The 12,509-nt window shown below is 45.4% G+C and overlaps 1 protein-coding gene across 1 annotated transcript in view; it reads right to left on the bottom strand.

Annotated features, from left to right (window-relative positions):
* LOC308165678 (acetylcholine receptor subunit alpha-like) overlaps positions 1-10,050 on the bottom strand; it is a gene marked incomplete at both ends in the record, with an annotated part of 25,466 nt that extends 15,416 nt beyond the window's left edge. The window contains one exon of the mRNA XM_080539829.1: positions 10,002-10,050. Within this exon, the coding sequence (XP_080395955.1) occupies positions 10,002-10,050 (49 nt within the window). The remainder of the gene's footprint in view (positions 1-10,001) is intronic.
* Between the last annotated feature and the right edge of the window lie 2,459 nt (positions 10,051-12,509).

The raw sequence follows: 12,509 nt of genomic DNA, 5'->3' as shown, positions 1-12,509 counted from the left end.
ATTTCTGATTTACCACAGCAAGTAATAGACATGTTTTTCTTAAAGATGACAAGAATATTTAGTCTAGAAGCTTTTCACCATCAGATATCACCAGTTGTTTGTCCGAGTTTTCTGCCTGTCGTGACTTTTGCTGTGATATGATTGGACAATTTCTATTTTGGGGCGTGGCTTAGCGATAGGTCCATTGTCTCAGTTATGCCTTATAACAACTATTGTCACTTTATTCATCTTGACTTATTTGTCTTTGAGCTGTAATGTCAGGAACTGAAGCCTAAGAATGTTACTCTCTTATACTTGTGTAATGTGACGTAACAATAAAACGTGAAACACACACACACACACACACACACACACACACAGACACACACACACAGCACATCTGAACACACTGGTTAGGGGCAGCCCCACACACACATATATACACACACATACACACACACACACACACACACACACACACACACACACAAGCAGGCTTTGGTAAGGCAGGGAGATAGCAGGGGAGGTATCAAACACTCATTCCTCATTCCATCCCATGCGTTACAATGAGCCTGGTCTCCGATCTGTGTGTGTGTGTGTGTGTGTGTGTGTGTGTGTGTGTGTGTGGGGGTGTGTGTGTGTGTGTGTATTCCCTCCAGTGCAGTTCAGCTCAGCTGTTGTGTAGCTGCTGCAGCCAGTCAGACCAAACCCCCCTGTGACACACGTGTGCTTGAAGTACACACACACTCTTTAGAGGCTGGTGGAGGTTGGCCTCTCATTTCTGCCTCCCACAGCCTCCCCCGGCCTCCCCTGTCCTCCACCAGCCTCCCCTAGCCTCCCCTGGGTTCCCTGCCTCCCTCAATCTCCCATGGCCTCCCCCAGCCTCTCCCAGCCTCCCCTGGCTTCCCCCATCCTCCCCCAGCCTCCCCCAACCTCCCTCAGCCTCCCCTGTCCTCCCCTGTCCTCACTCAACCTCCCCTGGCCTCCACCAGCCTCCCACAGCCTCCCCTTGCCTCTTCAGCCTCCCCCAGCCTCCTGCCCTTCACCAGCCTTCCCCAGCCTCCCCCAGCCTCCCCTGTCCCCCACCAGCCTCCCACAGCCTTGAAGCATACCATCCATACATACTCACTCTAGAGACCTCTCCCTACATCAACCAATGGGCTCTCTACCTCCTACACACTTGTATGACCAACTGTTGTAATAACAGCTGTTATAACAACACTACCCTCAGGACGCCACAACCTAACTATGTATCCTTCTCAACCTAACTATGTCTAACCATTAGCCCAGTCTAACCATTAGCCCAGTCTAACCATTAGCCCAGTCTAACCATTAACCCAGTCTAACCATTAGCCCAGTCTAACCATTAACCCAGTCTAACCATTAACCCAGTCTAACCATTAGCCCAGTCTAACCATTAGCCTGGTGGTGACCCCAGGTTGACCCCAGGCCTGTGTACCAGGGTCTGACATGGAGGAGGAGGATGAGCTCTCGTATCCTTTTCAGATTTTATTTCGGGAAACGTTCTGCTATTTCCGCTGCGCCTCTGGCCGAGGGAGACGGTATCCTGTTTCGTTGTGAGCGGCCCTTCTCCTGTCCCTGTCTCTACCCCTGCCTTTGAAGACTGCTGTCTTCATGTCAAAGCCCCCACAGTATCTAAACGGTAAATGGTAAACAGACTGCACTTATATAGCGCCTTTATCCAAAGCGCTCTACAACGGCCTCTCATTCACCCATTCACACACCAATGGCGGTAAGCTACCATGCAAGGCGCCGGCCCGCTCACTGGGAGCAATTTGGGGTTCAGTGTCTTGCCCAAGGACACTTCGACATGTGGCCAGCCGGGGCTCGAATCGCCGATCTGACAACCTTGCGATCATTAGACGGCGGCTCTACCTCCTGAGACACAGCCTCTACCTCCTGAGACACAGCCTCTGAGACACAGCCTCTACCTCCTGAGACACAGCCTCTACCTCCTGAGACACAGCCTCTACCTCCTGAGACACAACCTCTACCTCCTGAGACACAGCCTCTACCTCCTGAGACACAGCCTCTACCTCCTGAGACACAGCCTCTACCTCCTGAGACACAGCCTCTACCTCCTGAGACACAGCCTCTACCTCCTGAGACACAGCCTCTACCTCCTGAGACACAGCCTCTACCTCCTGAGACACAGCCTCTACCTCCTGAGACACAACCTCTACCTCCTGAGACACAGCCTCTACCTCCACCAGTCTCTACCTCCTGAGACACAGCCTCTACCTCCTGAGACACAGCCTCTACCTCCTGAGACACAGCCTCTACCTCCTGAGACACAGCCTCTACCTCCTGAGACACAGCCTCTACCTCCTGAGACACAGCCTCTACCTCCTGAGACACAGCCTCGACCTCCTGAGACACAGCCTCTACCTCCTGAGACACAGCCTCTACCTCCTGAGACACAGCCTCTACCTCCTGAGACACAGCCTCTACCTCCTGAGACACAGCCTCTACCTCCTGAGACACAGCCTCTACCTCCTGAGACACAGCCTCTACCTCCTGAGACACAGCCTCTACCTCCTGAGACACAGCCTCTACCTCCTGAGACACAGCCTCTACCTCCTGAGACACAGCCTCTACCTCCTGAGACACAGCCTCTACCTCCTGAGACACAGCCTCTACCTCCTGAGACACAGCCTCTACCTCCTGAGACACAGCCTCTACCTCCTGAGACACAGCCTCTACCTCCTGAGACACAGCCTCTACCTCCTGAGACACAGCCTCTACCTCCTGAGACACAGCCTCTACCTCCTGAGACACAGCCTCTACCTCCTGAGACACAGCCTCTACCCCCTGAGACACAGCCTCTACCTCCTGAGACACAGCCTCTACCTCCTGAGACACAGCCTCTACCTCCTGAGACACAGCCTCTACCTCCTGAGACACAGCCTCTACCTCCTGAGACACAACCTCTACCTCCTGAGACACAACCTCTACCTCCTGAGACACAGCCTCTATCTCCTGAGACACAGCCTCTACCTCCTGAGACACAGCCTCTACCTCCTGAGACACAGCCTCTACCTCCACCAGCCTCTACCTCCTGAGACACAGCCTCTACCTCCTGAGACACAGCCTCTACCTCCTGAGACACAGCCTCTACCTCCTGAGACACAGCCTCTACCTCCTGAGACACAGCCTCTACCTCCTGAGACACAGCCTCTACCTCCTGAGACACAGCCTCTACCTCCTGAGACACAGCCTGTACCTCCTGAGACACAGCCTCTACCTCCTGAGACACAGCCTCTACCTCCTGAGACACAGCCTCTACCCCCTGAGACACAGCCTCTACCTCCTGAGACACAGCCTCTACCTCCTGAGACACAGCCGCCACAGTATCTCTAGCCCAGACCCTGCCCCTGACACTGAACACTGCTGTCATGGTAACGGTGAGGTGGAGGACCTGTTCCCCTCTACCAATACATGGTTACACCTTAACTGTGTCTCCTGAGACATCCACTACCCCCCAGCACTGTGTCTCCTGAGACATCTACTACCCCCCAGCACTGTGTCTCCTGAGACGTCATCTACTACCCCCCAGCACTGTGTCTCCTGAGACATCTACTACCCCCCAGCACTGTTTCTCCTGAGACATCCACTACCCCCCAGCACTGTGTCTCCTGAGACATCTACTACCCCCTAGCACTGTTTCTCCTGAGACATCTACTACCCCCCAGCACTGTGTCTCCTGAGACATCTACTACCCCCCCAGCACTGTGTCTCCTGAGACATCTACTACCCCCCAGCACTGTGTCTCCTGAGACATCTACTACCCCCCAGCACTGTGTCTCCTAAGATTTCTACTACTCCCTTGTACTGTTTCTCCAGTGTCTAAAAATAATAATAATAATAATAATAATAATAATAGTTGGCAGTGCTAGATGACTGCCAATGGCCCCTGGCCTGAGCTAGATTACTCTTCCTGCTACGACTGATGAATTGATGATTCACTTGCTTAGTCAAATGTCGATTGTAAAGGCCAATGCAAACGGCGTGCGATTTTGTCGCACAGCCGAATTAGATTCCATTGTTTTGAATGAGACAATGCACACGGCGTGCGATGCAATATTGTCGCACGACAACATTCGATTCTCAATTCACACCACCGAAGTCAACAACACGGCCCATCTCATATGGGATTACAAGACACCTATATTACATAATAATAACAATCGAGCATGTAGGCACAATATGCCCAGTTGTATCTTGTAGAAATTGTGGAAGCAAGGCAAGCAATATTGGTAGAGCCTATAGTAATCAGCCTGCCTGGTCCGACTTTGGTGGTGTGAATTGAGAATCGAATGTTGTTGTGCGACAAAATTGCACGCCGTGTGCATTGGCCTTAAGTCGCTTTGGAATAAGGCGTCTGCTAAATGCCAAGAATGTAAATGGAATGTAAATGGTACATAGACTGACTTATATAGACTGACTTATATAGCGCCTTATTCCAAAGCTCTTTATAACGGCCTCTCATTCACACGTTCACACACACATTCACACACCAATGGCGGCAAGCTGCCATGCAAGGCGCCGGCCCGCTCATTGGGAGCAATTTTGGGTTCAGTGTCTTGCCCAAGGACACCTCGACATGTGGCCAATGTCCATCTTCTCTGTCCTCCCACCAGTGATGCCGGTAACGCGATACTAAGTAACGCGATACTCTAATCTGAATACTTTTCCCAGTAACGAGTATTCTAACGCGATACTATTTCCAAATCAGTAATCGGATTAAAGTTACTTATTCAAGTGGCTGTGCGTTACTATTGCGTTACTACCTCATAACTTAGGCTAAATGCAGTATTTCTTTGTAATGTTCGATAGTAAACAAACATTTCTCGCGTCTTGGGGAGTGACGTCAGTGCCCACGTTTTCAACACGAGGTTACTATGGAAGGCCATGCCCGCAAAAAACGGCTCTCGACTATCGCGAGATTGCAGCAGAATCGCTCACGTGTATCACCACGCTGATTGCACAGTGTAAACAGAAGCGTAGCCTACACAATGGAGCGAGAACAGAGATATGCGTTAAATAGCTGGAAATATAAGGATTATTTTGAGTTTGTGTCAGCAAAGGATGACAAGAACATAAATGTTGATCATTGATAAACTAAATTGATAAGACTCACCCAGTTTAGGATTAGGATTATATTAGGATCATATCTGAATGGTCAGGGTAGGTTTTAGGTTTTGTGAAACCACTCCGTGCTAGTTACTGTTAAATAAAGATTATATTTATTTTATTGTTTAAAAACAAGTATTTATGTTGGGTGAGGCAAAGAAAGACTCTTTATTTTGTTGTTTTAAGTTATTGTTTAAAGTTTAATTATGTAATTTAAGTTACTGTTAAAATAAAGTGAGTTTTGGCAAAACCAGTTTTCATTTTTATGTTGCGGGGGGGGGGGGGGGTCGGGTGCCTAGGCAGCTGCCAATAGTAACTAAAAAAGTAACTAGTAATCTAACTTAGTTACTTTTAAAATCAAGTAATCAGTAAAGTAACTAGATTACTTTTTAAAGGAGTAATCAGTAATCAGTAATCAGAATACTTTTTCAAAGTAACTGTGGCAACACTGCCTCCCACGCAGTTTATAAGCTGTTATAACTCTATAATAAGCTGTTATAACTCTATAATAAGCTGTTATAACATCCTTAATAAGCTGTTATAACACTCTTAATAAGCTGTTATAACTATAATAAGCTGTTATAACACTCTTAATAAGCTGTTATAACACTCTTAATAAGCTGTTATAACTCTATAATAAGCTGTTATAACTCTATAATAAGCTGTTATAACATCCTTAATAAGCTGTTATAACTCTATAATAAGCTGTTATAACTCTATAATAAGCTGTTATAACTCTATAATAAGGTGTTATAACACTCTTAATAAGCTGTTATAACTCTATAATAAGCTGTTATAACATCCTTAATAAGCTGTTATAACTCTATAATAAACTGTTATAACTCTATAATAAGCTGTTATAACTCTATAATAAGCTGTTATAACTCTATAATAAGCTGTTATAACTCTATAATAAGCTGTTATAACTCTATAATAAGCTGTTATAACTCTCTTAATAAGGTGTTATAACACTCTTAATAAGGTGTTATAACACTCTATAATAAGCTGTTATAACACTCTTAATAAGCTGTTATAACTCTATAATAAGCTGTTATAACTCTATAATAAGCTGTTATAACATCCTTAATAAACTGTTATAACTCTATAATAAGGTGTTATAACTCTATAATAAGCTGTTATAACTCTATAATAAGCTGTTATAACTCTATAATAAGCTGTTATAACTCTATAATAAACTGTTATAACTCTATAATAAGGTGTTATAACTCTATAATAAGCTGTTATAACTCTATAATAAGGTGTTATAACTCTATAATAAGCTGTTATAACACTCTTAATAAGCTGTTATAACTCTATAATAAGCTGTTATAACTCTATAATAAGCTGTTATAACTCTATAATAAGCTGTTATAACATCCTTAATAAACTGTTATAACTCTATAATAAGCTGTTATAACTCTATAATAAGCTGTTATAACTCTATAATAAGCTGTTATAACTCTATAATAAGCTGTTATAACTCTATAATAAGCTGTTATAACATCCTTAATAAGCTGTTATAACACTCTTAATAAGCTGTTATAACTCTATAATAAGCTGTTATAACTCTATAGTAAGCTGTTATAACATCATAATAAGCTGTTATAACTCTATAATAATCTGTTATAACTCTATAATAAGCTGTTATAACTCTATAATAAGGTGTTATAACTCTATAATAAGCTGTTATAACTCTATAATAAGCTGTTATAACATCCTTAATAAACTGTTATAACTCTATAATAAGCTGTTATAACTCTATAATAAGGTGTTATAACTCTATAATAAGCTGTTATAACTCTATAATAAGCTGTTATAACTCTATAATAAGCTGTTATAACATCCTTAATAAGCTGTTATAACACTCTTAATAAGCTGTTATAACTATAATAAGCTGTTATAACACTCTTAATAAGCTGTTATAACTATAATAAGCTGTTATAACACTCTTAATAAGCTGTTATAACTATAATAAGCTGTTATAACACTCTTAATAAGCTGTTATAACTATAATAAGCTGTTATAACACTCTTAATAAGCTGTTATAACTCTATAATAAGCTGTTATAACTATAATAAGCTGTTATAACACTCTTAATAAGCTGTTATAACTATAATAAGCTGTTATAACACTCTTAATAAGCTGTTATAACTCTATAATAAGCTGTTATAACATCCTTAATAAGCTGTTATAACTCTATAATAAGCTGTTATAACTCTATAATAAGCTGTTATAACATCCTTAATAAGCTGTAATAACTCTATAATAAGCTGTTATAACACTCTTAATAAGCTGTTATAACACTCTTAATAAGCTGTTATAACTCTATAATAATCTGTTATAACTCTATAATAAGCTGTTATAACATCATAATAAACTGTTATAACTATAATAAGCTGTTATAACTCTATAGTAAGCTGTTATAACTATAATAAGCTGTTATAACACTCTTAATAAGCTGTTATAACACTCTTAATAAGCTGTTATAACTCTATAATAATCTGTTATAACTCTATAATAAGCTGTTATAACATCATAATAAACTGTTATAACTATAATAAGCTGTTATAACTCTATAGTAAGCTGTTATAACATCCTTAATAAGCTGTTATAACATCATAATAAGCTGTTATAACTCTATAATAATCTGTTATAACTCTATAATAAGCTGTTATAACATCATAATAAACTGTTATAACTATAATAAGCTGTTATAACTCTATAGTAAGCTGTTATAACATCCTTAATAAGCTGTTATAACATCATAATAAGCTGTTATAACTCTATAATAATCTGTTATAACTCTATAATAAGCTGTTATAACATCATAATAAACTGTTATAACTATAATAAGCTGTTATAACTCTATAGTAAGCTGTTATAACATCCTTAATAAGCTGTTATAACATCATAATAAGCTGTTATAACTCTATAATAATCTGTTATAACATCCTTAATAAGCTGTTATAACATCATAATAAACTGTTATAACTATAATAAGCTGTTATAACTCTATAGTAAGCTGTTATAACATCCTTAATAAGCTGTTATAACATCATAATAAGGTGTTATAACTCTATAATAAGCTGTTATAACTCTATAATAAGCTGTTATAACTCTATAATAAGCTGTTATAACTCTATAATAAGCTGTTATAACTCTATAATAAGCTGTTATAACATCATAATAAGCTGTTATAACTCTATAATAAGCTGTTATAACTGCCAGTCATTTGAGGAAGCTAGTCTCAGACGTCAGATCAGATACAAGTCTCAGGTGATTTTAGCTCACTAGTATGTGTTGACACTAAAGTATAACTTACCGTTTAGATGTTTAATTCAGAACATAAGGTTGTTTCTCTAATATAACTCCCAGACAGTTAAATGATGTAAGACATTTAGACATTTAGCTTAGAGCTCTGAATAGAATGTTTACACACTGAAGTGTATGTCTGTCGACATGTTCATGGACTCATAATGACAGAATGACTCTCTGGGAAAATGGAGTACTGATTCTGTTTGGATTGAAGAGCCAGTACCACTATCAAGACTACTATATTCTTTGAGAGTCAACATTCACACACAGACACAGACACACACACACACACACACACACACACACACACAGACACAGACACAGAGACAGAGACAGAGACAGAGACAGAGACAGAGACAGAGACACACACACACAGACACACAGACACAGACACACACACACACACACACAACTTACCTGCTAAAACAAGGAAAGTCCAAACCAGCAGGAGTTGAATCTTAGTAGAGTTCATCTCCCAGTCGAGGGTGAGGCAGGAACACAGTAATGTCTGTCTGTCTGTCTGTCTGCTGTCAGTCCCCAGCGTGGTCTGGTGTGTACCAGCAGCGAGGCAGGGGGAGGTGGTCTGACTTCTCTCTGGTCTGGGCCTGGCAGGGTGGGGTGGAGGGGGGTGTGGTGTCTAGAGAGGGTGGAAGGGTGTGTTCCTGGGTGGGGAGGAGTGGGGAGGGGGGTGTTGTGTGTGTAGAGAGAGTTGGAGGGTCTGTTCCTGGCCTGGGTGTGGTGGGAGAGTCTGGGGTGGGGTGGGGGTATCAAGTCATGGAGGGGGGGGGGGACAGGTGCTATTGTGGCAGGGCAGGCAGCATGTGTGTGGGGGGGGGGGGACAGAGGACAGGTGGGGGCTGTCACTGGGGGTATGACCGGCATGTCCACACGTGCTGCTGGCCTGCCAGGAGGCTGAGACTGACCCCCCCCCCCTCCCCCCAGCCCACACCCACACAGCCCTGACTGCAACCCATACCCCCCACCCTCCACCTGCCCCCCTACCCCCCACCCTCACCACACCTGTCCCCCCCCCCCCCCCCCCCCCCCCCCCCCACTGGGAACTTACCAGAACTCTGTCAGCGCTGGTTCCAGAGTGATGAGTCAACATGCCTGATGATGTCACAGACAGGAAGTGGGCTGTCATTGGACGGCATAAACACGTCTTTGACGCTGGTGATTCTTCATGAATAATAAGACATAAGAAATCTGCCGTTCAGAAATGTATATGTTACGGTACATGTGGGAAAACTAGGGTTAGGGTTAGGTGCTACGTCGACTTGGTACATGCTGGCATGTCTAACCCTAATCCTAACCCTAACCCTACCCCTAACCCTAACCCTAGCACCTAACCCTAACCCTAGCACCTAACCCTACCCCTAACCCTAGCACCTAACCATAACCCTAGTTTTCCCACATGTACCGTATTCCCACATGTACCGTAACATATATATTACAACTTTCACAAGGCAAAAAAAGAATGAATATAAATTATTTTCACGTTTCACCGTTATAAATACAATAACCTTAAAATAACCGAACACACTCATCACTACCTGTCAGAGACACCTGTCTGGGACTGCACTTGACAGAGTCGTGTTCCATATTTAAGCCGTGTATTAGCAGAGTGTAAACAACAACAACAACAACAACAACAACAACCTGTTGGTGTGAACCTGGGGGGGCTGGTGGAGGTAGAACACCAGGGGAGGCTGGGGGAGGTAGAACACCAGGGGAGGCTGGTGGAGGTAGAACACCAGGGGAGGCTGGGGGAGGTAGAACACCAGGGGAGGCTGGGGGAGGTAGAACACCAGGGGAGGCTGGGGGAGGTAGAACACCAGGGGAGGCTGGTGGAGGTAGAACACCAGGGGGGGCTGGTGGAGGTAGAACACCAGGGGAGGCTGGGGGAGGTAGAACACCAGGGGAGGCTGGGGGAGGTAGAACACCAGGGGGGGCTGGTGGAGGTAGAACACCAGGGGAGGCTGGGGGAGGTAGAACACCAGGGGGGGCTGGTGGAGGTAGAACACCAGGGGAGGCTGGGGGAGGTAGAACACCAGGGGAGGCTGGGGGAGGTAGAACACCAGGGGAGGCTGGGGGAGGTAGAACACCAGGGGAGGCTGGGGGAGGTAGAACACCAGGGGAGGCTGGGGGAGGTAGAACACCAGGGGAGGCTGGGGGAGGTAGAACACCAGGGGAGGCTGGTGGAGGTAGAACACCAGGGGAGGCTGGGGGAGGTAGAACACCAGGGGGGGCTGGTGGAGGTAGAACACCAGGGGAGGCTGGGGGAGGTAGAACACCAGGGGAGGCTGGGGGAGGTAGAACACCAGGGGAGGCTGGTGGAGGTAGAACACCAGGGGAGGCTGGGGGAGGTAGAACACCAGGGGGGGCTGGTGGAGGTAGAACACCAGGGGAGGCTGGGGGAGGTAGAACACCAGGGGAGGCTGGGGGAGGTAGAACACCAGGGGAGGCTGGGGGAGGTAGAACACCAGGGGAGGCTGGGGGAGGTAGAACACCAGGGGAGGCTGGTGGAGGTAGAACACCAGGGGAGGCTGGGGGAGGTAGAACACCAGGGGAGGCTGGGGGAGGTAGAACACCAGGGGAGGCTGGGGGAGGTAGAACACCAGGGGAGGCTGGGGGAGGTAGAACACCAGGGGAGGCTGGGGGAGGTAGAACACCAGGGGGGGCTGGTGGAGGTAGAACACCAGGGGAGGCTGGGGGAGGTAGAACACCAGGGGAGGCTGGGGGAGGTAGAACACCAGGGGAGGCTGGGGGAGGTAGAACACCAGGGGAGGCTGGGGGAGGTAGAACACCAGGGGAGGCTGGTGGAGGTAGGAATCGGAGGATGGGCTGTGTTTGACACCATTCCTCATTCCATTCCATGCGTTACAAAGAGCCCAGCCTCCAATTTCTACCTCCCCCAGCCTCCCCTGGTGTAAAGGCACCTAGGATCGATTTTAGCATGTTGTGGGTCAGCAAAATGTGATAACACACTTATCAACCTCTGTTATGGAGCCTCCTGGTGTAGTTTAACTGACCAATCAGAAGAGCTACATGTTATCCTGGTCCCAGATCAGCCTGTGCCTCAGCCCACTCTGATTGGCTGTCACTGTCCTCCAATAGGAACAGAGGACACCAGCGTCACGTCTCTGATAGGACCGGTCAAGTCTGCTGTAGACTGGTCACGTGACCTGCCTGTCAGACTATCAGAGAGGAGAGCAGTGGCACCAGCTGCTCCAGGTCTCCTCCCCTGTCCCCCTGTGTTCACTCACTCACCCCCCCCTGGTGGTCGCAAAGGAAATGGCAGGTGGAAGAAATAATATTTACAAAATATTTTAGAAATATTTTAGAAACATTCCTTCCCCCCCCCGATCTGAAACGTGTTCCAGACCATTCCTCGTTCCAGACAGTACATGCATTACAATGAGCCCAGCCTCCGATTTCTACCTCCACCAGCCTCCCCTGGTATACAACCGCTATAGAACGTTCCAGCAACTTCTGACAACTTCTTTCCTCTGATCCAGGATCAGATGGAGCTGGCTGGTTTCCCTGTAAGACTCAGAACCAGCCAGCAGATCTGATCCTGGATAGCAGAAGAGAATCAGGATCATTCTGATCCAGATTAAAGGTTCTGAACAACCGGGCCCTGGGGTTGAGTGAAGGGAATCAGAATTCATGATGTCACTCTCCCATTGTGATGATGACCTTTGACCTGAGCATACAGCACAATAACACTAGAACAGCCGAGGTTACCCACTATAAGAGTCGCCTCGGAGGTCAAATGACCATAGTCTTTACAATGGGAAGCTGCTATTTACACACAACGACCACTAGTTGGTGTGTCTTGTAAATTAGCCTGCCTCCTACACAGAAAAACTGCAAAATATCTTCATACTAGCTTATCCTGATGTGATTTTGAAAAATGTAAGGATACTGGGTGGTAGAACGCACATGTCTAGGACAAGTCATGAAAGGAGGGTCCTGAAATGTTCTTGAGTGCAAAGATATAGAAAATGTTTCACTCACACGGTCAAATGACCCCACCCAGGGCTGTTCTAGTGTTAAAT

The sequence above is a fragment of the Nansenia antarctica genome, assembly GCF_963989245.1.
Source record: "Nansenia antarctica genome assembly, chromosome: 9".
In the NCBI taxonomy this organism is placed as follows: domain Eukaryota; kingdom Metazoa; phylum Chordata; class Actinopteri; order Argentiniformes; family Microstomatidae; genus Nansenia; species Nansenia antarctica.
The sequence above is the reverse complement of the archived record's forward strand: the minus strand, read 5'-3'. Positions and strand labels throughout refer to the sequence as shown.